The sequence below is a fragment of the Podarcis pityusensis genome (genome assembly GCF_964106645.2).
Source record: "Podarcis pityusensis genome assembly, chromosome: 7".
Lineage (NCBI taxonomy): Eukaryota > Metazoa > Chordata > Lepidosauria > Squamata > Lacertidae > Podarcis > Podarcis pityusensis.
This window is the reverse complement of record NC_138031.1, coordinates 1,700,140-1,726,937: the sequence shown is the minus strand read 5'-3', so window position 1 is coordinate 1,726,937 and position 26,798 is coordinate 1,700,140. Positions and strand designations below refer to the sequence as shown.

The 26,798-nt window shown below is 48.5% G+C and overlaps 1 protein-coding gene across 1 annotated transcript; it reads left to right on the top strand.

Annotated features, from left to right (window-relative positions):
• Positions 1-731: 731 nt before the first annotated feature.
• LOC308480844 (putative flap endonuclease 1 homolog) lies at positions 732-26,285 on the top strand. Its single transcript, XM_081012751.1, has 11 exons — positions 732-882; positions 2,482-2,572; positions 11,543-11,645; positions 12,291-12,336; positions 12,509-12,576; positions 12,832-12,965; positions 15,731-15,791; positions 17,863-17,997; positions 18,809-18,960; positions 21,313-21,460; positions 24,233-26,285. The coding sequence occupies exons 1-11, from the start codon at positions 801-803 to the stop codon at positions 24,296-24,298; spliced, it is 1,086 nt and encodes a 361-aa protein (XP_080868877.1). The 5' UTR covers positions 732-800; the 3' UTR covers positions 24,299-26,285.
• Positions 26,286-26,798: the final 513 nt, after the last annotated feature.

Below are 26,798 nucleotides of genomic sequence, written 5' to 3'. Positions count from 1 at the left end.
TTGCACCGGCTCACCGCCTGCCGTAAGGAAGTGCGATCCTGAATTACCAAAGATAAAACGTACATTAACACGAGCAGCTCGCTGGGAATAACTCCCCTTCCTCCCCAAAAAATACGGAGAAAAAGCTGGCGATTGTGCGTTCCTCGGGGCAGGGACCTTTGCCTGGATCACCTGCCTCTTTAACACGGAACAAAAAGGGACCTGCTGCAAAAACATATTAATATTTAAGCTGGGGGTGGCTACGAGCACAGTTATAATTTTCATTTGTTCGTGCGGTATGCATATTGGTGCTTTTATACCGTCACCCCCCTATGGCCTTCGGATGCAGGGCAGTATAGAAATTTAGTTAACTATGCCGCTCTTGGTGGGGTACACAGTAAAAAACATAACATCACAACAGTACTTTTTTCTGGGGGAACGCAGACCCCTAAACATTTTGTGAATCTTTGTCCTTTTGTCTATTTACTGTATTTATCTGAACTATAAAATTGTGATTTTCTTGAGCTAAAATGACGGTATAACCCTAAACATTTTTTTAGAAAGAAAAAAAGTATTGCGTAAAGAATGGTTTGGAGAGTTTCAATTGGAAAGCACCGCGCGGCTGCAAGAACGGGGCTCTCTGCACGTGCTCAGAGGCACTCTTGCGGGCTCTGGAAGGCAGGTAGCTGGGCGCGCCCCTTTCCGGCCCGGGCTCGCTCCCGCTTCCAGCTGGCCGGCTCCTCCTCCTCCCCGTCCGCCCCGGGGAAGGAAGGGCGGCGGCAGCAGCGCGCAGAGCCGGAGGGGCGCGCAGGGATCCGGCCATGGGGATCTCCAGGCTGGCCGAGCTGATCCGGGAGGAGGCGCCGGACGCCGTGAGCTCCGTCCAGCTGGAAGACTACCGGGGTGAGCGCTGCCGCCGCCGCCGCCTTTTGCGCCCATCCTGCATCTCCCAGGCTGCAGGCATCCCCAAACTCGGTGCTCAATTGTAGTTTTGGAACTACAATTCCCACCATCCCTGACCACTGGTCCTGTTAGCTAGGGATGATGGGAGTTGTAGTCCCAAAACAGCTGGAGGGCTGAGTTTGGGGATGTCTGTCCCAGAGGATCAAGGGCATTGCAGCCGGTTGGGCTGGATGATGACCTTTGGGTCTTTGGTGCAAGTTAAAGCTGGGTCTCCCGCTGTTTTGGAACTACAATTCCCATCATCCCTGACCACCGGTCCTATTAGCTAGGGATGATGGGAGTTGTAGTCCCAAAACAGCTGGAGGGCCAAGTTAGGGGATGCCTTTTCCCAGAGGATCACGGGCATATCGGCCGGTTGGGCTCTATGATGACCTTTGGGTCTCTGGTGCAAGCTAAAGCTTTGCCAGGGCGGGAACAGCATCTCCTTACAAAACACCTTGTAGTCCTACTAGCGTAATTTGTTGATTACAGTTGCTCTTCAGATAATTCATATACAGTGGTACCTCGGGTTACATACACTTCAGGTTACATACTCCGCTAACCCAGAAATAGTGCTTCAGGTTAAGAACTTTGCTTCAGGATGAGAACAGAAATTGGGCTCTGGTGGCGCGGCAGCAGCAGGAGGCCCCATTAGCTAAAGTGGTGCTTCAGGTTAAGAACAGTTTCAGGTTAAGTATGGACCTCTAGAATGAATTAAGTACTTAACCCGAGGTACCACTGTACAGTCATATCTCAGGTTGAATGTGCTTTGGGATGAGCGCGTTAAAGTTGCGTTCCACGGCAACCCGGAAGTAACGGAGAGCATTAAATGACGTTGCGCATGCGCAGAAGCAGCAAAAAGCGACGCACGCATGTGCAGACATGCTGTCGCTGGTTACATTTGCTTCTAGATGCGAACGGGGCTCCGGAATGGATCCCGTTCGCATCTAGAGGTACCATTGTACTTCTCCCAATCTTCTGAAAATCTCTGGTCCCACAGGGTTTCGTATCCTTCCTGTCATTTTGTCCAATTTTTTGTAAGGAGAAATATACGAAGTGTTACAAGGAAGAAAAAGAGATGACTGTCTCCTGGAACAAGTATTCCTATTTTATTTTATTTCCTAAAATTTATATTCTGCTTGAAAAGCTTTGTCTGCTGACTTTCCCCATTCCATTCCTAATTTTTATAAACTTCTATGCTGTCACCTTGCTAAACTCTCCTTTTTCTAAACTAAGATGTCCCAAATGCTTCAGCCTTTCTTCAAAAGGGAGTCTCTCCAGTCCCTCGATCATTTTGGTTGTCCTTTTCTGAATCTTTTCTGCAATCTCCTTTTTGAGGTGAGGCAACCAGAACCATTCCTCTCTGCCTTTCCTTCCTCTCAGCCTAATCCTACCTCACAGGGCCATTGCTGTCATGGGGATTAAACAAAGAGCAGCAGAACCATGCATACGCCGCTTTGAGCTCCTCAAAAATAAAAATAAAAATGTAGGATAGAAACAGAACAAGCAGATACATACATAGAATAATGATTAAGTTCTTTTCCCTCCTGCTTGGCTCAGGGCGTGTGGTGGCGATGGACGTCTCTGTCGCTTTTTACCAGTTCCGCACGGCTATGCCAAAGATCATCAACCGCCATGGGGAAAATATCAGGTGAGAAGTTGCAAGCAAGTTTAAAAAAAGAATGTTTGTTGATTTAAAAGCATTTGTAAGCCACTTAATACTAATAAACTGTTGAACTGATTTTATAATGAATTGATTTTAGAATGCTGTATTATTTTACTGTTGTTAGCCGCTCTGAGCCCGGCTTCAGCTGGGGAGGGCGGGATATAAATAAAATTTTATTATTATTATTATTATAAGTCATGTTTTCTACTTTGGTGATCCCTCATAGCCGAGTAAGATAGTCTTCATTTTTTTTTTTTTTTTAGACCTCTGATAATTTTTTATTAAGGTTTTAAACAAAGAAAAAAGAAAAACAACACACACAAAAAACAATACAAAACTTAACAATAAAAACACAAAACATAACAATTAAAAACAAACTCTCTTTTCCATTTCCAATTTTAAATTACTTATTTTCTGGACTTCCTCATACCTCCCTCTTTTGTATTCCAATCTACATTGTTTGTCCAGCAGTTTCTTTTCCACTTTTTTAATCCCAATCTTTAATTTAATAACTCGTTAAGATATATAACTTCAACTTTTTAAAACCTAATCCTTGATCTTAATGTCATACAACTTTAAATTTTTCCCTTTTATTATCAAATTTCCATTTCTTTAAACATCTTTAATCTTGATCTTTAATCTTAATCTATCCTTAACTTTAACCTGTACAGCTGGAAACCACTTGTTTTCAGTCCAACATCACTCTAACATTCCTTAATTTTGCAGTGTTTCTGAAGATAGTCTTTGAATTTCTTCCAGTCTTCCTCCATCGACTCTTCTCCCTGGTCACGGATTCTACCAGTCATTTCCGCCAATTCCATATAGTCCATAACGAGTAAGATAGTCTTCATAAACACGGTTTTAACAATGAGTGCATAAGTGACTGTGGAGGCCAATTCTGGATCCACATGTCCTTCCACTGTGGGGACATTGGTTTCTGGGCAGGAGTTGATCACGGTGTGGATTTTCCAAGCATGCCTTCCTCCTAGCACATTTCTCCCTTGCGTCCTGAGTTCGAGTGTCTTCAAAGCCCACGACACCTTTGGTAAAGGCTGTTCTCCAACTGGAGCGCTCGCAGGCCAGTGTTTCCCAGTTGTCGGTGTTTATACTACATTATTTTAGATTTGCCTTGAGACAGACTTTAAACCTCTTTTGTTGACCACCAGCATTACGCTTTCTATTTTTAAGCTTGGAATAGAGTAGTAGGCAAATTAAGGCCTGGGGGCCGGATCCGGCCCAATCGCCTTCTAAATCCGGCCTGCGGACGGTCCGGGAATCAGCGTGTTTTTACATGAGTAGAATGTGTCCTTTTATTTATAATGCATCTCTGGGTTATTTGTGGGGCATAGGAATTCGTTCATTTCCCCCCCAAAAATATAGTCCGGCCCCCCACAAGGTCTGAGGGACGGTGGACCGGCCCCCTGCTGAAAAAGTTTGCTGACCCGTGGAGTAGTTGTTTTGGAAGACATGTACACACACTCAACTGCGGAACTGGCACTGCTGCAGTTGCCACATAATGCCCATAGTAGTCATTCTACATTTGTAAGAACTCGCTCTTTTAGTGTAGTAGCACTTTGGAACTCCCCGCCTATTGATAGCAGGAAGTTGCTGTCACTGAGCTCTTTTCCGCACCAGCTAAAAATATTTTTGTTTATGCAAGTCTTCCCAACTGTTTAGAAAGCGGGTGTGAGTCTTAATCTGCTTTTAGCCTATTGCTGTATTTTAACTTTTCCAAAGTCTTAACTTATTGCTGCTCCCCCCCCCCCCCGGCAATTGATGGCTTTAATGTTTTATATTCTTTCTGTAAACCGCTTTGAGGTGTTTTGCAATCAAGAGGTTTTCATAAATAAATACCGTATTTTTCGCTGTATAATATGCACCAGACCACAAGACGCACCTAGTTTTTGGAGGAGGAAAACAAGAAAAAAATTATTCTGATTCTCAGAAGCCAGAGGAATCGCTGCACAGTGAAAGCAGCAATCCCTCTTGCTGTTCTGGCTTCTGGGGTAGCTGCGCAGCCTGCGTTCGCTCCATAAGACGCACACACATTTCCCCTTACTTTTTAGGAGGGAAAAAGTGAGTCTTATAGAGCGAAAAATGCAGTATATAAACATCATTAAAACAACAATAGAGCGTGGAACTAGTAAAACTGTTGGTTTCAAAGCGTATAAAAACAGAGATTGAGGTTGTCAAAGCACATCTTCTGGGTTAGGAAAAGCCTGATGCCCCCAGTACAGGGACAATAGTGAAAAATGTTCAGGTCACCGCCCTGTGATATTTTGCAGGGTGTGGTGACAAAGGTAGAATTTCTCCAGGTGATCTCAGCGAGTCTTTCAGGTATTTCAAGTTTTTGTGCCCTCTCACTTTTGCTTTAAGCGGGTTGTTTCCTGGGTAATCACTGTTGGGTGTAGTGAAGGGTTAACCTTCTGTGTCTCGAGGCTGAGAGGAGGCGCTTACAAGGGAAGTAAGCCAGGACGTGACGAAAGCGGCTTGGAATGCTGTGAGCTGAGTGAAAAGTGAAAGCAGCTTTGCTACGCAGCTGCTGAGAGAGACAGGTCGCAAAATGCAACTTGAATCAGATGGACTGTAAATATGCTATTTTTGAGCAAATAAAGTGCTACTAGGAAAGAAGAAACGTGTGGGTCCTATTTACTGACTGCCCTTTCTACACGAACTGCTGTGCAATTCTGCTAATTGCTTTACGACCTGCAGAGGTGCAGGGGAGCGTGCCGGACCACAACAATAAAGCAATAAATCTTATCCTAACATGGTTATGGGTCAACGTGAAGCGTGTGAGGAAGGGCTTTGAAGTTTTATCTGCTGAACGTCAGCTTGATCGACTGCCGGAGACTTCAAAGAGGCAGATCGGAGGAGGCTGACGGGAGAGTGGGAGCCAAGAGCCATGACGTCCGGAGTTCCCAGTTTGGCTGAGTGAGTACCTTTGGGAAAAGCCAACAGAAGGGAGGCAATGGCTCAGCCCCAGGGACAAGTCTTTGAGAGTTTCAATATCCCCTTTGAGAGACTCAATGGGAGTAATTGGGAGAATTGGCTGCAGTGGAGCTTTCAAGTGGAGCTTTTGCTGGTGGGGGAGCAGCTGTGGAATGTAATTCACCCCACACAGAATGCAGCTGGGAAAGCAGAGGCTAATAGAGCTGCAGAGCAAAGTGAAGCAGAGAAGCGTGTGCTTGCTTTTTTGGCAGAAAGTGTGGATGCTCATCTGGTGCCTGTTGTCCTGGGTGCAAGAAAGCCAGAGGCCGCTTGGCTAGCACTCCGAGAAGCTTGTGGAGCTGGAGTGGGAAGCAAGGGCCGAGAAGGGACTGTTGCTGTTCCTGTTGCTGTTGTTGCTAGCACTGCTGCTTGTGCTTTTGCTGAGCCTGGGAGCTGTGTGGATGCTGCAACGTGTCTGTGTGAGAAGCCTGAAGAGAGGCCAAGTGTTGGGAGCCCTCTACCCTTCAGAGGGGGTGCAGAAAAACGTTCTGGAGACCCCATGAGCAATGGGGGGGCAGTGAGCAGTGAAAGCTCAGAGACGCCTCTTTCTCCAAAAGCTGCCAAGAGTTGTTTACGTCGTGAGTCGGAGTCTGGGAAGCTGAAAAGTGCTAGAGGCTTCAAGGTCAGCCACCTGCAGCAAGTAGAGATAACAGCTTCAGAGTTGTGTGGGAACGCCGAGACAAGTCCAGTCTCCATGGCAACTGAGAGAGTTGCATCTACGGAAGCTGTCAAGGTCGTGGGCAAGTCTTCCTGCCGGGGGGAGTCTGTTGCCGTGACAACCAGAGAGGACATCTGCAGAAGCCCCAAGGAGGGGGGTAGTGAGGAGATTGTTGCCCTGGCGACCCAGGAATGTAAACAACAAGACTTTCTCACTGTAATCATAGACTCTGGTGCCTCAAACTCGCTAGTGCCATCTGCTGATCTTTTGAGGAATTGCAGGACAGTAAAAACTGAGAAGTATGTTACATTTGCAGGTGGAAGCAGAAAAAAGCTGACAGAGACAGGACTGTTCTTTTGTCCTTTCCTTAAGCATGAAGTCAAAGCTTATGCAGTGCCCGGTTTAACTAACTGTTTGTTAAGTGTGCATGATCTATTGATTGATAATTTTCAAATTTCTTTTTCAGGTGACAAATGTGAATTTTCCAAGGATGGGAAACACGTGTACACAGTGCAGTCTAAAGATAATTTGTTTGCTGTAAATGTGCCTTTTTCCACAGGAGAGGATGACACCGAAGATGCGAAGGGCCAATGTGTGAATGTAGCGCCCCACAATGGTTGTTTACATATTTGGCACAGACGCTTCGCTCATTTAAATTGGAGATTTCTCCAGAAAGCACCAGAGCTGACACAAGGGTGCAAATTTAATGTTTGTGAAAAATTTCTAGATTGCAATGCATGTAAACAGGCGAAAGTTGTGACATGCTCATATCCAAAGTCAGAGAGGCAGACCACGCAACCCTTTGAATTAATTCATGCAGATTTGTGTGGACCCATGTCTGTTGAGTCACTGGGAGGTTCGAAGTATTCTCTGCTTTTGATTGATGATTTTTCGAGGTCTGCTTGGACTTTCTCTCTGAAAACGAAAGGGGAGGCGGCTAAAATGATCAGGGATTGGTTCACCGCGGTTGAGGTAACCTTTTCCACCAAAGTTCGTGGTTTTCAAAGTGACAGAGGTGCTGAATTCACTGGTTCTGCTTTACAGGATTTCTTTAGGGAGAAGGGGATTAGCCACAGACTGACCGCTCCTTACTCTCCGCAACAGAATGGGGTCGCAGAGAGAAAGAACAGGACGGTGCAGGAAGCTGTGTCTGCGATCCTGTGGGACGCAGGGCTACCCCAGAAGTTTTGGTCGGAGGCCTGGAGATATGTGGTCCATACCGAGAACAGAGTGTACAACTCTAGTGTAGGAAATACACCGTATTTCTTACTTCATGGAAGGCAGCCCAAGGTACACTACCTTCGTGTGTTTGGTTGTGAGGCTTGGGTGCTTATTCCAAAGGCTCTACGCAAGAAAGGTGAGCCAAGGTCTAAAAGGATGATCTTTGTAGGGTATGAGCCTGGCTCAAAGGCCTGGAGGTTTGCGTACCCAAGTGGAGACCAGTCTAGGTTGGTTATCAGCAATAGTGCTGAGTTCTGTGAGCAAGCTGGTTGGAAACGTCTGCACGCCAATCCAGACGTGCTTCCACAGCAGTTCTATGACTCAGACGACGAGGAGGAGGAACTTGGAGCTGGGGACCACGGTCCAGAGGGACAGAGTCCAAGGCAGGGACAGCTCAGGATCCCTCAGAGGGGGGAACCTAGAACACCTCCTCAGGCAAGTGTCAAGTTTGAGCCAAAGAGTGAGCCTTCTTCACCTGCTGGACCAGCTGTAAGGCCCAAGAGGCGCAGCAGGTCAGAGGGGGAAGACACTGAAGTTGAGGATGATTTAGCTGGACCCAGTGAAGCGGCAGGGTCACCAGGATTCACACTGAGGAGATCAGCGAGGACAAGAAGACCTCCTGATCGGTACGGCGCTTCAGGCGTCTGGGTAGGTTCTGCAAGTTGTGAACCTGAATCCTTCGAAGATATTCAGAGTTTACCTGAGGAAGAAGCAGGCAAGTGGCACAGGGCAATGGACAAAGAGATGAAGTCCATGAAAGATCTAGGTGTGTTCTCACTCACAGAGTTGCCACCGGGAAAGCAGGCTGTGAATTCCAGATGGGTTTACCGCTTGAAACCCACTGACGCTGGAGAGCCGCAGTATAAAGCCAGGTTAGTTGCTCGAGGATTTACTCAGAGGAAGGGAATACACTTCACGGAGGTGTATTCGCCAACGTCACGAGCGGAGACTCTGAGAACGCTTTTAGCTTGTGCAGCACAGAGAGGCTGGAAGGTAAACCACTTTGATGTGGATGTTGCCTACCTTAACTCAGATCTCCAGGAGGAGCTGTACATGATTCCTCCTCCGGGGTTTGAGAACTCAAGGCAGGATGTTGTGTGGAGATTGCACAAATCCATCTATGGATTACGTCAATCTGCTAGAAACTGGAACATGTGCCTGAATGAAGCTTTGGAGAAGCTAGGTTTCAGGAAGAGTCTTGCTGACAGTTGCCTGTTCTTTAGAGGATCAGGAGACTCACAGGAGCTGGTGCTGATTTGGGTTGATGATGTGCTTTTCGTCTCAGAAACAGATGAACAGGCGGAGAAGTTTGCCAAAGAGCTAGGTAAACGATTCAAGCTTAAACAGCTTGGTGCTGTCAAAACCTATCTAGGTGTCAATGTTGAGCGTGCACAGGATGGAAGTTTTTTGCTCAGCCAGAGAGGTAAAATTGAGCAATTGCTTCAGAAGTTCAGGATGAGTGATTGTGCAGGAGTGAGAAGTCCTATGGAGACTAGTTTTGTGAAGGACAGCCAGCAAGCAGAACGCGCTGCGTTCGAAAATACTGAAGTGTTTCAGTCAGCTCTAGGGAGTTTGTTGTACTTGTCCCAGTGGAGCAGACCTGATATAGCGTTTGCTGTCAATCTGCTCAGCAGGGAGGCTTCAAATCCTAGTGTGCAAGCCTGGAATGGCATCAAGAGAGTTCTGAGGTATTTGCAGGAGACCAAAGACTTTTGTCTTAGGTTGCCAGCACAAGGAGAAGTGAAACTGACTTGCTTTGTGGACTCAGATTGGGCCAATCTTGAGGATCGCAAGTCTGTGTCTGGCCTAGTGGTGAAGTTTGGGAACTCAGTAGTTGGATGGAGGTCCAAGAAGCAAAGTCTGATAGCGCTCTCATCCACTGAGGCTGAGTTTAGTGCTCTTTCAGAGATGTGCAGAGAAGTAGAGTTCTATGCTTGTTTGGTGCAGGAACTCTGCGAAATGGATTGTCTGCCGATACGTGTTTTCGAGGACAATCAACCATGCCTGCGTTTGGCAGAGTCAGGTCAGTTCAAGGCCAGAACTAAACACCTAGACATTCGCTTTCGGAATGTGTGCCAGAGTGTTCAGGAGGGATTAGTTGCGCTGAAGTATTGTCCCTCTGCCAAGAACCTAGCTGATGGGTTCACGAAGCCACTCACCTTCCAAAGACATGGGGAGTTTTGTGAAGGTCTGGGTTTGGGACGACCAAGGGTCGATTCTCCCCTCAGGCGCGAGACAAGAGGGGGTGTTGGGTGTAGTGAAGGGTTAACCTTCTGTGTCTCGAGGCTGAGAGGAGGCGCTTACAAGGGAAGTAAGCCAGGACGTGACGAAAGCAGCTTGGAATGCTGTGAGCTGAGTGAAAAGTGAAAGCAGCTTTGTTCCGCAGCTGCAAGCTGAGAGAGAGTCGCAAAATGCAACTGGAATCAGATGGTGTATATGAACTGTAAATATGCTATTTTTGAGCAAATAAAGTGCTACTAGGAAAGAAGAAACGTGTGGGTCCTATTTACTGACTGCCCTTTCTACACGAACTGCTGTGCAGTTCTGCTAATTGCTTTACGACCTGCAGAGGTGCAGGGGAGCGTGCCGGACCACAACAATAAAGCAATAAATCTTATCCTAACAATCACTGTTCCAGCTTGTTGTCAAACTGATGCCCCCAGTTTGCCAGTGTGAGATCTATGGATCTTAGACAATTTAAGGGTCTTGGTGGTTTGTGTGATGCGGCAGCAAAAGCAGCTAATGCTATTCTAGGCTGCATTGACGGAAGTCTAGCATCCAGATCAACAGAAACAATAGTCTCGCTCTGTTCTGCCTTGGTCAGACCACAACTGGAATACTGTGTCCAGTTCTGGACACCACAATTTAAGAAGGATGTGGACAAGCTGAAAGGTGTGTAGAGGAGGGCAGCCAAAATGATCAAGGGTCTGGAAACCAAACCTTATGAGGAACGGTTGAAGGAGTTGAATATGTTTAGCCTGCAACAGAGGAGACTGAGAGGAGATAGGATAGTAAAGGTAAAGGGACTCCTGACATTAGGTCTAGTCGTGACTGACTCTGGGCTTGGGGCACTCATCTCGCTTTATTGGCCGAGGGAGTCAGCGTACAGCTTCCGGGTCATGTGGCCAGCAGGACTAAGCCGCTTCTGGTGAACCAGAGCAGCGCACGGAAACGCCGTTTACCTTCCCGCCGGAGCAGTACCTATTTATCTACTTGCACTTTGATGTGCTTTCGAACTGCTAGGTTGGCAGGAGCAGGGACCGAACAACGGGAGCTCACCCCATCGCGGGGATTCGAACCGCCAACCTTCCAATTGGGAAGCCCAAAAGGCTCAGTGGTTTAGACCACAGCACCACCCGCATCCCTTACCTTTTACCTTCTAGGCTGCATCAGCAGATGTCTAGTGTACATCCCACCTGAAGTCCTCTGTCTAGTCCTGGGTACATTAGTTTAATATTATTATTATTAACAAGTTGGAAGCTGTGCAGAGCAACCAGTATGATAAAGGTTCTGGAAACGAAGCCTTATGAAGAGTGGTTGAAGGAGCCAGGTATGTTTAGCTCGGAGAGGAGGAGACTGAGAGGTGCTAGGATAGTTATCTGAAGGGCTTTCACAGGGAAGATGGAGCAAGCTTGTCTTCTGCTGCTCTGGAGGGGAGGACTTGAACCCATGGCTTCAAGTTACAAGAAGGAGATTCAACATCAGGAAGAACTTTCTGATAGTAAGAGCTGTTTGCCAGTGGAATGGACATCCTGAGAAGGTGATGGACTCTCCTCCCTTGGAAGTTTTTAAGCAGAGCTTGGGTGTCCACCTGTCATGGATGCTTGAGCTGAGATTTCTGCATTGCAGGGGGTCAGACTAGATGACCCTAGGGTCCCTTCCGATTCTATGATTACCCCCACTTCCTCCTGGTCCATTCCCCGGTGATGGCGATGCACAACTGCACTGGCAGGGCTTGAGTTTGAGTTCTGCCCAGGTCTCCCTGCTCACCCCCGTCTCCTTTGCATCCCTGCCCCCTTCCGTGGGGCTGCTTTGCTTTGCCTTGCCCCCTGCCCCCTGCTCACACACTGCCTCCTCTTCTGTTCCAGTTCCCTGCGGGGGCTCTTTTACCGGACTATGAATCTCCTGGAAAACGGCGTCAAGCCCGTCTTCGTCTTTGATGGGAAACCCCCAGACCTCAAGGAGAGAGTGGTTTGTAAGAGGGGATCCCGGGTGGGCTGGGAGGGCAAAACCCAAACCCTGACCCCCCAGGCCTGGCTAGAAGCGCAGGGGGAGAGTCTCACCCGCAAAGGCAGGGAGCACATTGACCATGGAGAGAATTAGAAGTCTCTCTCTCTCCCCTCCCCATTCACCCCCCTTTCCTATTGCGGCCTGACTTTGCCACATTTCAGGCTGCTGTTACTCTGAAACTGCACATCATCATCATCATCATCATCATAATTTATTATTTATACCCTGCCCATCTGGCTGGGTCTCCCCAGCCACTCTGGGCGGCTTCCAACCAAATAGCAAAAACAATACAGGGTCAGACATTAAAAACTTCCCTAAACAGGGCTGCCTACAGGTGTCTTTTAAAAGTAAAATAGTTGTTTATTGCCTTGACATCTGGTGGGAGGGCGTTCCACAAGGCGGGTGCCACCACCAAGAAGGCCCTCTGCCTGGTTCCCTGTAACTTGGCTTCTCGCAGCGAGGGAACTGCCAGAAGGCCCTCGGTGCTGGACCTCAGTGTCTGGGCTGAATGATGGGGGTGGAGACGCTCTTTCATTCTCCCCCCCATCCAGGAAAGGGAGAACCAGTTCTGCGTAATTCTTCTTTCTGTCTCCGCTCCCCTTGCAGTTGGCGAAACGCGCCGCAGTCTCTGGAGCCAAGAGGAAAGCTGCAGGTAAGACTGTCTCAGACTCCCCTAGCTGGGGGTCACTGCCCCTTTTATCGGTGGGCAGTTGGGGCTACGGCAGGGAGAGCCCCACCCCCAGACCCTCTGAGCCTGGCTTCGGCTGGGGAGGGCGGGATATAAATAAAATTTTATTTTTTATTATTCTTCCTGCGTCTTTCAGATCCTGCCGCGCTGCCGAGAAGAGACTCCGAGAGGCTGCTGGGTTACTTGGGGGTTCCCTGTGTGCAGGTACACAATGTCTCCTGCGTCCCGGGGTTGGGATAGATGGCCGCCTGGGGTCCCTTCCAACCCTACAAATCTATGCTTCCGTGTTCACATATTTACATCCAATGCAGCATATTTATATACTTATATGCGAGGGAACCTCTCTCTCTCTCTCCCCCCATAGAATCACAGAACTGTAGAGTTGAAAGGGACCCCTAAGGGTCATCCAGCCTAACCCCCTCTCCCCTCCTGCTCCCCTCCCTTTCCTCTCCCTCTTAGGCACCAGCTGAGGCAGAAGCGACCTGTGCAGCTCTGGTGAAGTCTGGGCGCGCCTGGTGCACGGCCACGGAGGACATGGATGCGCTGCCCTTCGGAAGCTCGCGTCTCCTGCGGCACCTAAACACCAAGAACAGGTGAGCGTGTCCTGGACGTGAATAGAAGCAGTAAAGACTCTGGGCATGTGCAGAGTGCCTCCCCAGCTACCACAGGTCGGAGGCAGAGAGCTGCTGGGAGGGGTTTCCGGGGAGCAGAGTGTGTCCCTTCCAAGCAAAATCGAGGCCTGAAACTCATTGTGGAAGTATCCTGTTCTATCTCTCTCTCTTTTTTAAAGCTTGTAACACTGGTTTACTAGTCATTAATATTACTTGTAGATTACAGAACATTTTAAATAGAATAGAAAATAAAATTGTGTCTATGTTCCTACAAGCTTTCTGAAATGCAAATTCATGGGAAACATGAACATGAACATTGACTTCCCTTTAATTCTGAACAATCATGATTACAGATGGGAAACAGTACGCAAGAATATAGAGGAGTTTCTCCCTTTTTATAATGCTGTCTGTACATAATTCTACCTTCGCTTCCCCATCTGCCATCGTCAGTCTTCCTGGGGTCCTTGTTTTCATAAGAGTTTCTGGTGATAGCCTTTTATGCGCTATCCTGTTCTCACAGGGGCAGCATCTCACACCAGCAGGGGCGGCGCAAGGCGGGTGGGGGAGTGACAAAATGCTGTTTGGCACTCAGTGTCTGCGAGAGATGCCATGGCTTTGGTGCGCAGGCTTCTTAACAACTTTGGCTCCCACCAAAAATATGAAATAAAGTCAAACAATATTTGCAGGCAAAATAAAAAAATTTAAAAAAATCAGTGGGTGGGGAGGTGACAAGAAATTTTCTGCCCCGGGTACCACCTGACCTTGCTACGCCACTGCCCACCAGATGCCCATTATGGGAAACCTGCAACCAGGATTTGAGCAAACAGCCACTCTCCCCTCCAGCAATTGGTATTCCGAAGCATCACTGCCCCCGACTGCTAGGAGCCCCGATAGTCTTGCCCTCCATGAATCTGTCCAGAGCTCTTATAAAAGCCATTCCATCTGGTGCTCATTGCTCCTTCTTGTGGCAGTGAGTTCCACAGTTTAACAGCGCACGGCACAAAGGAATTCTTTTATCCGTCTTGAATTCAGCTTCATTGGATATCAGTGAGCTGCTAGAGTTATGAAAGAGGTAGAGAAACTTTTCTGTATCCTGTAATGGTGGCAGATTTTGAAACAAAACCATCCTTGTGTCTCCCCTTTCCGCCTTCTCTGACCCTGTCACAATAGCTGTTTCCTCTCCCAGTTTCTCAACAATCTGAGCTTAGCTCCGTGTTGCAAACATTGGCTTCCTGTTGCTCCTTCCCAAGGTGGCTTACAAATCTACCAGTGATGAAACCACAAACTCTTACTTGAGTAAACCAGCAAGAACTACAATAGCAGAAGTCGGTAAAACCTTTATTAAAATGGAATAACAGCAGACTGGAATCAAGAAGGTTTTTTTTTAGTGATCTTCTGAAACCCTGCAAAGTCATTACATACATTTCTCGCTCTCCTGGCATGTTAAAAAGTTGGTGAGTCTGTTCCAAGACCCAAAATGGGGATAAGCTGGTGCTTTCTAGGAATGACACCTTTTCATGTGGTGTGTGTAATGAGTAGCCAATAAATAATAATAATAATAATAATAATAATAATAATAATAATATTTATACGCCAACCATCTGGCCGGGCTGCCCCAGCTTCCAATGCATAGGAACATAATAAAACATTGAACAATACAAACTTCCCGATACAGGGCTGCTGTGGTGGATGGTGCCATTGAATGGGACAGGGGGTCATAGAATCATTAAACTGTAGGGACATCAAGGGTCTGTCAGGAGTTCAGCCTACACTCGAGTAGGACCCTGGCAGAGACACATGCCTGACTGGCATGTTCTCTCCCTCCTGGTTGATCGTTCGGGAGCTTCATAAGCTTTCTTCAGCCCGAACATCACAGCGACCGATGCCAACTGACACCGGCACACTTAGAGATCCGCAGAGTTTGCGCAGCAGGCGTGACACACCTCAGCAACTCAGCATTTTGGCTAATCTACTTTATTTACATATAAACACACACAGAGCACTGCAACATGGCTCCCTCTCCCTCTAGCATCAGACGGCAAAGAGAAAAAGAACAAAGGACAATAGTCCCACTTCACGGAACACAGTAACACGAACATCCTGTTTCCGTCACTTCCCACGCTGTGGAGTCAAAACATATACCGTCATGTGAAAGACAACAATCTCATGACTGCAATCACGGAGCAGGAATTCTAACAGGGTCATCTAATCCAACCCCCTTCTTTTTTATATAATAATTTTTTAAAAAATAATAATATAAACATACGACAAACATCAATTCAAAATCCAAGTCCTGAGATTACTCTGAATCTCCTGACTTCCCCCTATCCCTTCCATGCGTCCTCGTAAAAATAATTACAACTGCACGTCAATAGTTATCTAGATATTTTTCTTTCTAAATTGCCCGTAGTTTCCGTTACTTACAAGTGTGATTAAAATCCTGCCAATGTTTTAACCTGCTTGCAATGGTCTTGTATATAAATTATGGACTTTCCCCATTCTTTTTCCAAAGTTATTGTCTTCTTGGCTTCTGAGCTTCCCAGTTAGTTTCGCCATTTTGGCAGAGTCCATCCTCTGGATTTGCCATTCTTCCCTGGTAGAATTCCTCTTCCTTCCATAGTCCAGCCCCCTTCAGCGCTGGCGTCACAATGCAGGAATCTGTGGCCAGCCGTTGTGCAGTGAGAAATCGGGTCAACTTTGTTTCCTGGAGATGTAATGGATTCTATGTGGTTTTTTATCTCCTCTAGAGACCTGGAAGAGATCTCCTTGCCGGTGGTTCTGCAAAAGCTGGGCTTGACGCAAGAGCAGGTGAGGAGAGAGGGTCGTAGCAAGGGGGGGCGGTAGGTGCGGCACGCCCCGGGTGTCCCCACTCAGGGGGGTGACAAAATGGCGGGCGGCACTCGCCATGGGGCCTGCAGCGCACCCGAGCCACACGTCTTGGGCGCCTGTGTGCTGGCCCTGGGGGTAACCCGTGAAATGCGGTCCAGGACCGGTTCAGAATCCGAAGGTTCTGCTAGGAGTCAGTCCGACAGGGTCAAGGCAGGACACGAGGCAGGAAACCAGGCAAGGACAGGTACAGGATCACAGGCAGGATCTGGCACACAGCAATGTAGCTCCCGCAACATGGGGCGAGGTCCGATAGCCTTTTATCTCTGACGGGGTAACGGCCGGTCCTGATCCCCTGGCGACTCACCTCCCTATTCTGCCCAAAGGCGAGCACTCCTCCTGCGAGTACTCAGGTCTCTCCTTCTCTCAGACCTCAGTCTCTGCAGCTCGGGAGGCGTCGGTGGGTTACTAGACCCAGGGGCTGCCTCAGCCTCCCCTGACCCAACCGGTAGTGGAGCAGCTGTAAGTGATGGCCCAGCTGAAGTCAACAAGGTAATCCCCACATCTGGAGCCAGGGCAGGCTCAGGCCCCTGACTCAGCCCAGCTGGTGTTTGTTGCAGGGGAACCTGTGCAGACTGGGGCTCTTCAGGATCAGGCCCCAGACTTGGTTCAGGTGATGCCTGAGGCAAAGGATCCGGTGCAGACTGAGTCTCCTCTGGTTCCTGGTCCGAGTCCCAGGCCATCACAGCCCGGAGGCCCTACGCTGTCCATTCACTGCCTGCCCCCCCAATGTAGGTGGCTGAGGCCCCACGGCACACCCCGCCCCATCCCTATGGGCAGTGTGCCCCTCCATCCCTATGGGTGCCACGCGCCCTGTGTCTGTCGGACTTGCGTTCGACCGAGCGACTCCTCCAGTTGAGTCCTCTGACACGATTAACAACCTGAGCCTCTGATAAGGCTCGTTCCCCCATTACGCAGAGTATCCAGCACAGGGAAGGAATGAGAAATATGAGCTACATGCTAAGAGTTTTATTACTAAGCTACGCAGACAGAAAAGAAATATATCCTCTCTCTGTGAGAGCAGAGAGCAACTCTAAAAACAAAGGAACAGGAAACCAGTAATAGCAACATCCGTCTCCTGTCTTCCGTGAGACTTCCAATAGCCTGGAATCTCTGGAATGTAAACAGAGTCTTGTGACTCCAAAGCACTGCACAGCGGCAACAAACAGAAACCAACAGTGCCGTCCCTATGGTGCCTCCCATCCCTCCCTCTGGGCGCCGTGTGCCGTCTCCATGGGTGCCACGCCTCCCGCCCCTATGGGCACGCTGTCCTAGATGCCCGATATAGGCTTCCTCCGCCACTGTGAGGAGAGGCTGGTTCTGCAGAAGCAGAACTGGGAGCAGCTGTTCAGAAGCAGAACCAGGAGCAGAACTGGGAGCACCTTTGAAGGTCACCCGGAAACTGCAATTAATCCAGAATGCGGCAGCTAGACTGGTGACTGGGAGCGGCTGCCAACACCATATAACACCGGTCTTGAAAGACGTAAACTGGCTCCCAGCACGTTTCCGAGCACAATTCAAAGTGTTGGCGCTGACCTTGAAAGCCCTAAACGGCCTCGGTCCAGAATACCTGAAGGAGGGTCTCCACCCCCATCGTTCTGCCCGGACACTGTGGTCCAGCGCTGAGGGCCTTCTGGTGGTTCCCTCACTGGGAGAAGCCAAGTTACAGGGAACCAGGCAGAGGGCCTTCTCGGTAGTGGCTCCTGCCCTGTGGAACGCCCTCCCACCAGATGTCAAAGAGATAAACAACTAGCAGACTTTTAGAAGACATCTGAAGGCAGCCCTGTTTAGGTAAGCTTTTAATGTTTAATAGGTTATTGTACTTTAGTGTTTTATTGGAAGCCGCCCAGAGTGGCTGGGGAAACCCAGCCAGATGGGCGGGGTATAAATAATAAATTATTATTATTATTATTATTATCCTGCTGTGTTGTGTGACGCTGGTGTCTTCCTCCCTCCTCTCCTCTCCCCATCCCTGCGCCTTTCCCGAATACAGTTTGTGGACCTCTGCATCCTGCTGGGCTGTGATTACTGCGAAAAGATCCGGGGTCTGGGCCCCAAGAAGGCCTTGCCGCTGCTGCGGCAACACGGGAGCATTGAGCAGGTCTTGCGCTCTGTCTGCAGTGCTCAGGTATAATAATAAAAATAATTTCCAGAGGCATCCATGCTTCTGAATCTCCGTTGCTGGGAACCACAGGAGGGGAGAGGGCTGATCTTGTGCACGGATCCTCCATGCAAGCTTCTCCAAGGCAGGGTGCTGTACCAGATGCAGAGGCAGTTTTAGGGTGGCGCAACCGGTGCGCCCACACTGGGCGCCACACGGCAGGGGAGCAACACCAGTGCTGTAGGGGCGTCAAAACTTAGCGTTGCACTGGGCGCCTCTCAAATTTGAAAGCTCAAAGTCAGCTAGACGGGCCGCCGGCCTGATCCTGCGCACTCTTCTTTATGTTCCTGTAGCTCAGGTTCAGCAAACTTTTTCAGCAGGGGGCTGGTCCACTGTCCCTCAGACCTTGTGGGGGGCCAGAATATATTTTTTGGGGGGGAAATGAACGAATATGCCCCACAAATAACCCAGAGATGCATTTTAGAAGACATCTGAAGGCAGCCTTGTTCAGGGAAGTTTTTAATCTGTGGCATTCTAATGTATTTTTAATCTTTCTTGGAAGCAGCCCAGAGTGGCTGGGGAAACCCAGCCAGATGGGCAGGGTACAAATAAATAAATTATTATTATTAATAAAAGTGCACATTCTACTAATGTAAAAGCACGCTGATTCCCGAACCATCCACGGGCCAGACTGAGAAGGCGATTGGGCCGGATCCGGCCCCCGGGTCTGAATTTGCCTCCCCATGTATGTATCTGCTGCAGGCTGCAGCTCAGGGTCAATGGGCGAAGGGCAGGTAACTTTCTTACAGGTTAATGCTGAAAATCCTACTCTTTGCAGAAGCACCCGTTGCCTGAAAACTGGCCCTTGGAGGAGACCCGGCGGCTCTTCCTGCACCCCGAGGTGGCCGAGCCGAGCCAAGTGGTGCTAGAGTGGCGGGAGCCAGACGAGGAGGGGCTGCTGCAGTTCCTTGCGCATGAAAAGCACATGGCGTGAGTAGTGGTGTGAAATTCTCGAGCATGATCTATTGGAGAATATTTGCGATTAATGAGAATATTAGAGAATTTTCATTTAAAACAGAATATTCATTTTAGCGCATTGAAAATGATAGCATTTTAATGCATTGAAAATGATATAATTAGTTAATATACATGTTTATTCATGGGTAAACTTGTTCAGATGGCAACCAAAGACTGTACAGATACTTTTATTCAATGGGGCAAGGCAGTGAATTCACATTCTTTGATTTTCTCCCCCTGTAGCTCACATTTCAGAACTGCCAATGGTGAATGACACAATGCCCAGTAATGTAACTGGATTTTTTAAAAAATCATTATTCATTCCTTACACTGGCAATATCACAGCTTGACTTATTATTTACTAGTTTTTTTTAAATGTGGGTTGTAAAACTGGTTCTTACATTAGAATTTACAGTTTGGGGAGAATGTTCTCCGGAGAATTTCCTAGCAGGGAATATTCTCGAGGATATTCTCCGGAGGGTATTCTCACCTCACATCACAAGGCGCGAGTGTGGCTGCTCTTGCAAGATGCTTGTTTGGCTAATAATAATAATGATAATAATAATTTATTTATACCCCGCCCATCTGGGCCACTCTGAGTGGCTTCCAACAAAACACTAAAATACAATAACCTATTAAGCATTAAAAGCTTCCCTTCAGATGTCTTCTAAAAGTCAGGTAGTTGTTTTTCTCTTTGGCATCTGATGGGAGGGCGTTCCGCAGGGTGGGTGCCACTACCGAGAAGGCCCTCTGCCTGGTTCCCTGCAACCTCACTTCTCGCAGTGAGGGAACTGCCAGAAGGCCCTCGGATCTGGACCTCAGTGTCCAGGCAGAACGATGGGGGTGGAGACGCTCCTTCAGGTATACAGGACCGAGGCCGTTTAGGGCTTTCAAGGTCAGCGCCAACACTTTGAATTGTGCTTGGAAACGTGCTGGGAGCCAATGAAGGTCTTTCAAGACTGGTGTTATGTGGTCCCAGCAGCTGCCCCCAGTCACCAGTCTAGCTGCCGCATTCTGGATTAATTGCAGTTTCCGGGTCACCTTCAAAGGTAGCCCCACATAGAGCGCATTGCAGTAGTCCAAGCGGGAGATAACCAGAGCATGCACCACTCTGGTGAGACAGTCTGCGGGCAGCGAGGGTCTCATCCTGCGTACCAGATGGAGCTGATAAACAGCTGCCCCGGACACAGAATTGACCTGCGCCTCCATTGACAGCTGTGAGTCCAGAATGACTCCCAGGCTGCGCACCTGGTCCTTCAGGACCGGCGTTTTGTGGTCTTGGCGTAGCAAAGGAAGGAGCGAAGGGACCATATGTTTCTGGACTGCAACTCCCATCAGCCAGCACAGCTTTCTGCTTTTGCACATGCCCAGATCTGTGAAAAAGGCCAGTCTATTCTTTGGCCACTTTTCCTAGCCTTCCCCTCTATTTCCCTTGAATCTGCCGCCTTTCTTTCTCAGAAGGCGGTGGTCTCTCCTTCCTTGGAGGTTTTTAAGCAGAGGTGGGATGGCCACTGGTCATGGATGCTTTAGCTGAGATTCCTGCATTTCAGGGGGTTGGACTAAAAAGCCCATTGGGTGGAGAAACAGGAACAGCAATACATATGTGGTGGAGGTGTGAGGAAATTAAGAAATTTTGGATAGTAGTACACGAAGAACTAAAGAAGATGTTGAAAATATCAATAACAAAGAAACCAGAGACATATCTTCTTGGATTGATAGATGATGAGATACCACGGGGTTAAAAAAGAATTTTTCTATATGCAAGTACAGCTGCTAGAATAGTGATTGCTGCTAGGGGGAAGTCACAAACTATACCCACAAAGGAGGAACGGATTTGTAAACTAAATGAATATTTAATTTTGGCAAAATTAACTGCTATAATAAGAAATCAGTCGAATCAAAAATTTAAAAAGGAGTGGAAATGTTTTGATGAATATATGGCAAAATATCGCTCAAAGAAAGATATGCTAATATGCCTAGATTAAAAGGCGAAGTACTGGATGGAAGAAAAATCAGTAAGGAAAGATAATAAGAATATATAGATGATTTGAGAAGACTGTAGAATGCAAAGATTATTGTAAACTGTATAATGTGGAGGAAATTGAGTGGGGGCGGAGGGAAGTGGGAGGAGGGAGAAAAGGATAATATGATGGATTGAGGAAATAGAAATGTAAATGTATGGGGAGGAAATGGTGTTGGCTTTGGTACATCTGTATTATAAAGTAATATGTGAAAACCAATAATAATAATAATAATAAATTAGAAAGAAAAAACCCATCGGGTTCAATTCTGTGATACTCTTTGACCTGAGCGCCTGCTTCACAGCAAGCCCCTGGTTCTCAGCCGACTGGAGAAGTGGCGGGCCGCCTGCCTGAAGAGAGCCCAGCCCCAGTTGCCTGGCTCCGTGACAAAGGGCAGCAAGAAGCAGCGGAGGATGGTGGAGTTCTTCCAGGTCAAGAAGCGGCCGTGCAAGGTGAGGAGGAGAGAGAGGAGTTGCCCCTGGACCTTTGCAAGGCCAAAAGAAGAAGGGAGGGATGGATGGGTGAGGCGAAGGGATGGCCAGAGGGGTCACTGTCAGTGCTGTGATGGAGCAAAATAGCCTAAATTCTTCCCCCAAACGGGTGCTCTGAATCGGCTCTGGGTCTTTTTTGGGTGGTGAACTCACTAAAAGAGTCAGCTCAGCATTCAGTGGCAGGCAGGGGGGCATAATTGGTTGGAAGGAGGAACAAAATTGCTGGGAGGTCTTGGTGGGGTTACGCTTCCTCTGAAGGAGCAGGTTCGTAGCTTGGGGGTACAGTCATACCTCATGTTACGTTTGCTTCAGGTTGCGCGTTTTCAGGTTGCGTCCCGCGGAGACCCGGAAGTAACATAACGGGTTGCTTCTGGGTTTCACCCCTCGCGCATGCGCAGAGGCGCAAAATGATGTCATGCGCAGAAGTGGTGAATTACGACCTGCGTGTGCGCAGATGCTGGTTGTGTTCTTTTCAGGCTGCGAACGGGCCTCCGGAACGGATCCCGTTCGCAAGCAGAGGTACCACTGTACTCCTGGGTCCTTTACTGTCGCTCAAGGCTCAGGTGGCCTCAGTGGCCCGGAGTGCCTTCCATCAGCTTTGGCTGGTGACCCAGCTACGCCCCTATCTGGACAGGGATAGCCTAACTACTGTTGTCTATGCTCTGGTGACCTCAAGGTTAGATTACTGCAATGCGTTCTACGTAGGACTGCCTCTGAAGACGGTTCGGAAACTTCAGCTGGTGCAGAATTCAGCGGCCAGGTAGCTTACTGGAGAAAGACGGTTTGAGCATCTTACACTGATCCTGGTCTGACTCCACTGGCTACTACATTGGTACCTCAGGTTACAGCAGCTTCAGGTTACAGACACTTCAGGTTACGGACTCCGCTAACCCAGAAATAGCACCTTGGGTTAAGAACTTTGCTTCAGGATGAGAACAGAAATTGTGCTCCGGCAGCGCAGCAGCAGCAGAAGGCCCCATTAGCTAAAGTGCTTCAGGTTAAGAACAGTTTCAGGTTAAGAACAAACCTCCAGAATTAATTAAGTTCTTAACCCGAGGTACCACTGTAATTAGTTTCCAGGCTCAATTCAAAGTGTTGGTTTTGACCTATAGAGCCTTAAATGGCTCAGGACCGCAATACCTCAAGGACCGCCTATTCCCATATGAACCTACCCGGACCCTGAGATCACCTTCCGAGGCCCTTCTTTTTGTGCCTCCTCCTCAAGAGGTCCGGAGGGTGGCAACACGAGAACGGGGCCTTCTTTGCAGTAGCTCCCCGCCTGTGGAATGCTCTTCCCAGGGAAGTTTGCCTGTTGCCTTCATTATACACCTTTAGGCACCAGGCAAAAAGATTCCTTTTTAACCAGGCCTTTGGTTGATCTGTTTGACATCCTATACCCTTTTATAATGTGGGGTTTGGGGGGGTTATTGGGTTGTTATTTTTATTCTGAATATATATGTTGTGATCTTTTCTGTGAACCACCCTGAGACCTCCGGGTATAGAGTGGTATATAAACTCAATTAAAAACAAAAACCAACTAACCACCAAACGATCATTGCGACACTGTTCTGTGTCTCTGCAGTACGTATTTTTAGAGAGCCGGGTGAGGCTCTGGTCAGCTCTGAAAGGGATATTGCAGAGGGGGAGGTATTGCGGAGCAGCCTTCCCCATCCTGGCGCCTTCCAGAGGTTTCGGACTACAACTCCCACCAGCCCCAGCCAGCATGGGAGTTGTAGCGCAAAACCTCTGGAGGACACCAAGTTGATTGAAGGCCAGAAGTGGAGCATCTTCCCCATAAGGCAGAGCGGTGAGTCTGGGGAAAGGGGTTAGTTCTGGAGCATCACTTCCCAAAGTGCATGGTAGGGGCCCCATAAAGGGTGGTGGGATTACCTGGGGGCAAAGGGACTCTGGAGGTCATGACTATCAGGCTTGACTATCAAGCTGGTATCCCTGGATCAAGCCCGTCCATTTTGTTGAGATAAGCAAACCCGATCGCTTTAATTGGATTTTGGAAAAAAAAGGGGAAATAATTGCAGCTCTTTTAAATAATAATAATAATAATAATAATAATAATAATAATAATAATAATAATAATTTATTTGTACCCCGCCCATCTGGCTGGGTTTCCCCAACCACTCTGGGCGGCTTCCAACAAAGATTAAAAATACATTAAAATGTCACACATTAAAAACTTCCCTAAACAGGGCTGCCTTCAGATGTCTTCTAAATGTCAGGTCGTTGTTGTTCTCTTTGACATCTGGTGGGAGGGTGTTCCACAGGGTGGGTGCCACCACCGAGAAGGCCCTCTGTATGGTTCCCTGTAACCTCACTTCTCTCAATGAGGGAACTGCCAGAAGGCCCTCGGGGAGCTGGATCTCAGTGTCCGGGCTGAACGATGGGGGTGGAGACGCTCCTTCAGATATACTGGACCGAGGCCGTTTAGGGCTTTCAAGGTCAGCACCAACACTTTGAATTGTGCTCGGAAACATACTGTGTTTCGCTGTGTTGTTATCTTCCTTAGTGGATTGTGCAAACCCCTATTCTTAATGCAATTTGTAGACTAGCATACACGGGGGGGGGGGGTTTGACCCTAAGAAGTTTGGGAGTCTGCTCCAAGGTGTCCTGGGCATCAACGGAAGTAATTATGGCATGCTTTGTCCTGTGAGTTCCTGTCGAAAATGCCTCATGGCTGAGTTGTGTCCCTCATTCTGACTTGGCTGTTCTTCTCCGCAGATACCGAAACCCGGCAGGAAGAAGATGAAGACCCAGGAACAGCCAGGAACGGCAGTGGAGACTTGAGCAAATAGCTCCCTTTTTCACTGGCTTGCAAGGGCCGCACTCCACGAAGTCTTTGGAAGGTGCTACCTGGCTGTTCAGGCTTGCTGGCACCCTCAACATTTCATTTCATTCATTTAACAACATTCGTATGCCCCTAAATTCTCAGATCACGGTGATCTTCAGGAAACTGGACTCCTTCTTTCATCTCCTCTGAGCAGGTGGCTGTCTGCCCTTTGACATTTCCCTTTCCCTGACCTTGCTGTCTTTCGTACCAGACTCCTGCCATTGGCATTTTCAAGTTTTCTTCATTGCTTCTGTGTCCCCATTACAGCCTGCCTGGTCCGTGGTGCCCTCTCCACTTCTTATAATCCTGCAGGAAGATTCCTTGCCTCGGCCTCTTTCTCATATTACAGAAATAAGCCAATTCAAGTAGTTGCTGCAGACAGAGGTGTCCAGTTCTGTGGTTGTTTGAGGCATGCAGTCTGTTGGGTCAAAGGCGGAGGATGGGCAAGAACAGGACCCTGGACAGCTCCAGCGGGCTCTTGTGAAAGTTTGTTGGGTCGTCTACCTTCTGACCCACTGAATCTGCTGAAACGGCCCCCAATAAATTTGATTTATTGGTGCTCCGACAAACTTCCAATGGCGCCCACGGGCTTCCACTCCGCGTGCTGCCACTCTCTCCAGTTGCCGGATAATAGCAGAGTTCACACGCAGCAGCAAATGGCTTGTCCGTGTTGACGTGGTGTCCTCAGTAACGCAGCTCGACACCAGTGCTTCTAATCCAAAACTCTTTATTTAAAGGTAAAGGTAAAGGGACCCCTGACCATTAGGTCCAGTCATGACCGACTCTGGGGTTGCGGCGCTCATCTCGCTTTATTGCCCGAGGGAGCCGGCATACAGCTTCCAGGTCATGTGGCCAGTATGTCTCGGCCGCTTCTGGCGAACCAGAGCAGCACACGGAAATGCTGTTTACCTTCCCGCTGGAGCGGTACCTATTTATCTACCTGCACTTTGACGTGCTTTCGAACTGCTAGGTTGGCAGGAGCAGGGACCGAGCAACGGGAGCTCACCCCGTCACGGGGATTTGAACCGCCGACCTTCTGATCGGCAAGTCCTAGGCTCTGTGGTTTAACCCACAGCGCCACTGGATAATAGCAGAGTTCCCACGCAGCAGCAAATGGCTTGTCCGTGTCGACGTGGTGTCCTCAATAACGCAGCTGGACACCAGTGCTTCTAATCCAAAACTCTTTATTTAATAGCACTCAAAACAGAAAAGAAAACCTGCAGAATCTAGCTGCATGTTCGCAGCTCTCTGCCTCTTAAGAAAAACTACACGACCTTGCTAACGAAGAACGGATTATGTGGGCAGTGCACCCAGTTGATAAGAACTCTCCTGGAGTGTTAACTCCTGACAGTCCAGAACCATAACAGCTCTGCTGCCTGAAATGTCCTGGCTAGCGCCAGTGGAAGCCTAGCCTTACGCAGGCAGCCAAGAGCGATTGGCAAGGGCTCCTCCTCTGAGCCCGATGAGGGTGGCAAGGCTGTGCCCTCCAGCTCGAAGGGTCCCAGATAAAGGTAATGTTCCCCATCCCTGAGGAAGCAGCTTGGACCGAGGGCACAGAATTGTAGATGTGGAAGGGACCCCTAAGGCTCATCTAGTCTAAGCCCCCTGCAATACAAGAACCACAAGCCACTGGACTCTGGGTCTCCTGCCCCTTATCTCCTATTTTCTAAATTTACATTTCCTTATTTTTTTACTTTGCTTCGAGGGTGGTTTTCCTTCAAAAAGTCAGCCTCAATCTGCCACTATACATACATATGCGTCACAGGCAAGTGCTGGGAGCAATTTGAAGGACCTAGCAATGTCCTTGAACTGCAAAGTCCTGACACAAACTGGATTTTTTTGCAAACCAGTTTACCTCCTGTTACCTGCTTGTCCCGCACAGCTGTTACTCTCTGCACCACCATTCCGGCATTTTACAATAAACAAATCTCTGTTCTACCCAAATTGAAACCCGGTGGTATTTTGCTAATTCCTCTTGGGAATTAAAGGGTGCAGCATTAACTCCCTTGGTGCAATGTGGGTCCCTGGAATATTATGTCTCCAGGCTGAGATACGTTTACAGGTGAGTTTGTGCGTTACCTGCCATCAGGGCCAGGTGTAGACTTGAATGTGAGAAGAGCCTGCTGGATCAGGCCAATGGGGGACCATCTAGTCATCAACAACAACAACTATTTATTTATTTATACCCCACCCATCTGGCTGGGTTTCCCCAGCCACCCTGGGCAGCTTCCAACAAAGTATTAAAATACAAGAGTCTATTAAACATTAGAAGCTTCCCTGAACAGGGCTGCCTTCAGATGTCTTCTAAAAGTCTGGTAGTTGTTTTTCTCTTTGACATCTGGTGGGAGGGCGTTCCACAGGGTGGGTGCCACCACCGAGAAGGCCCTCTGCCTGGTTCCCTGTAGCCTCACTTCTCGCAATGAGGGAACCGCCAGAAGGCCCTCGGCGCTGGACCTC

Bases quoted from the DNA above. Each gene is read 5' to 3' on its own strand.
- LOC308480844 (XM_081012751.1), top strand. From the start codon at position 801: ATGGGGATCTCCAGGCTGGCCGAGCTGATCCGGGAGGAGGCGCCGGAC. The intron at 12,966-15,730 runs GTGAGCGTGTCC...TATCTCCTCTAG, and splicing joins CACCTAAACACCAAGAACAG to AGACCTGGAAGAGATCTCCT. The intron at 18,961-21,312 runs GTGAGTAGTGGT...CCTGCTTCACAG, and splicing joins GCGCATGAAAAGCACATGGC to CAAGCCCCTGGTTCTCAGCC.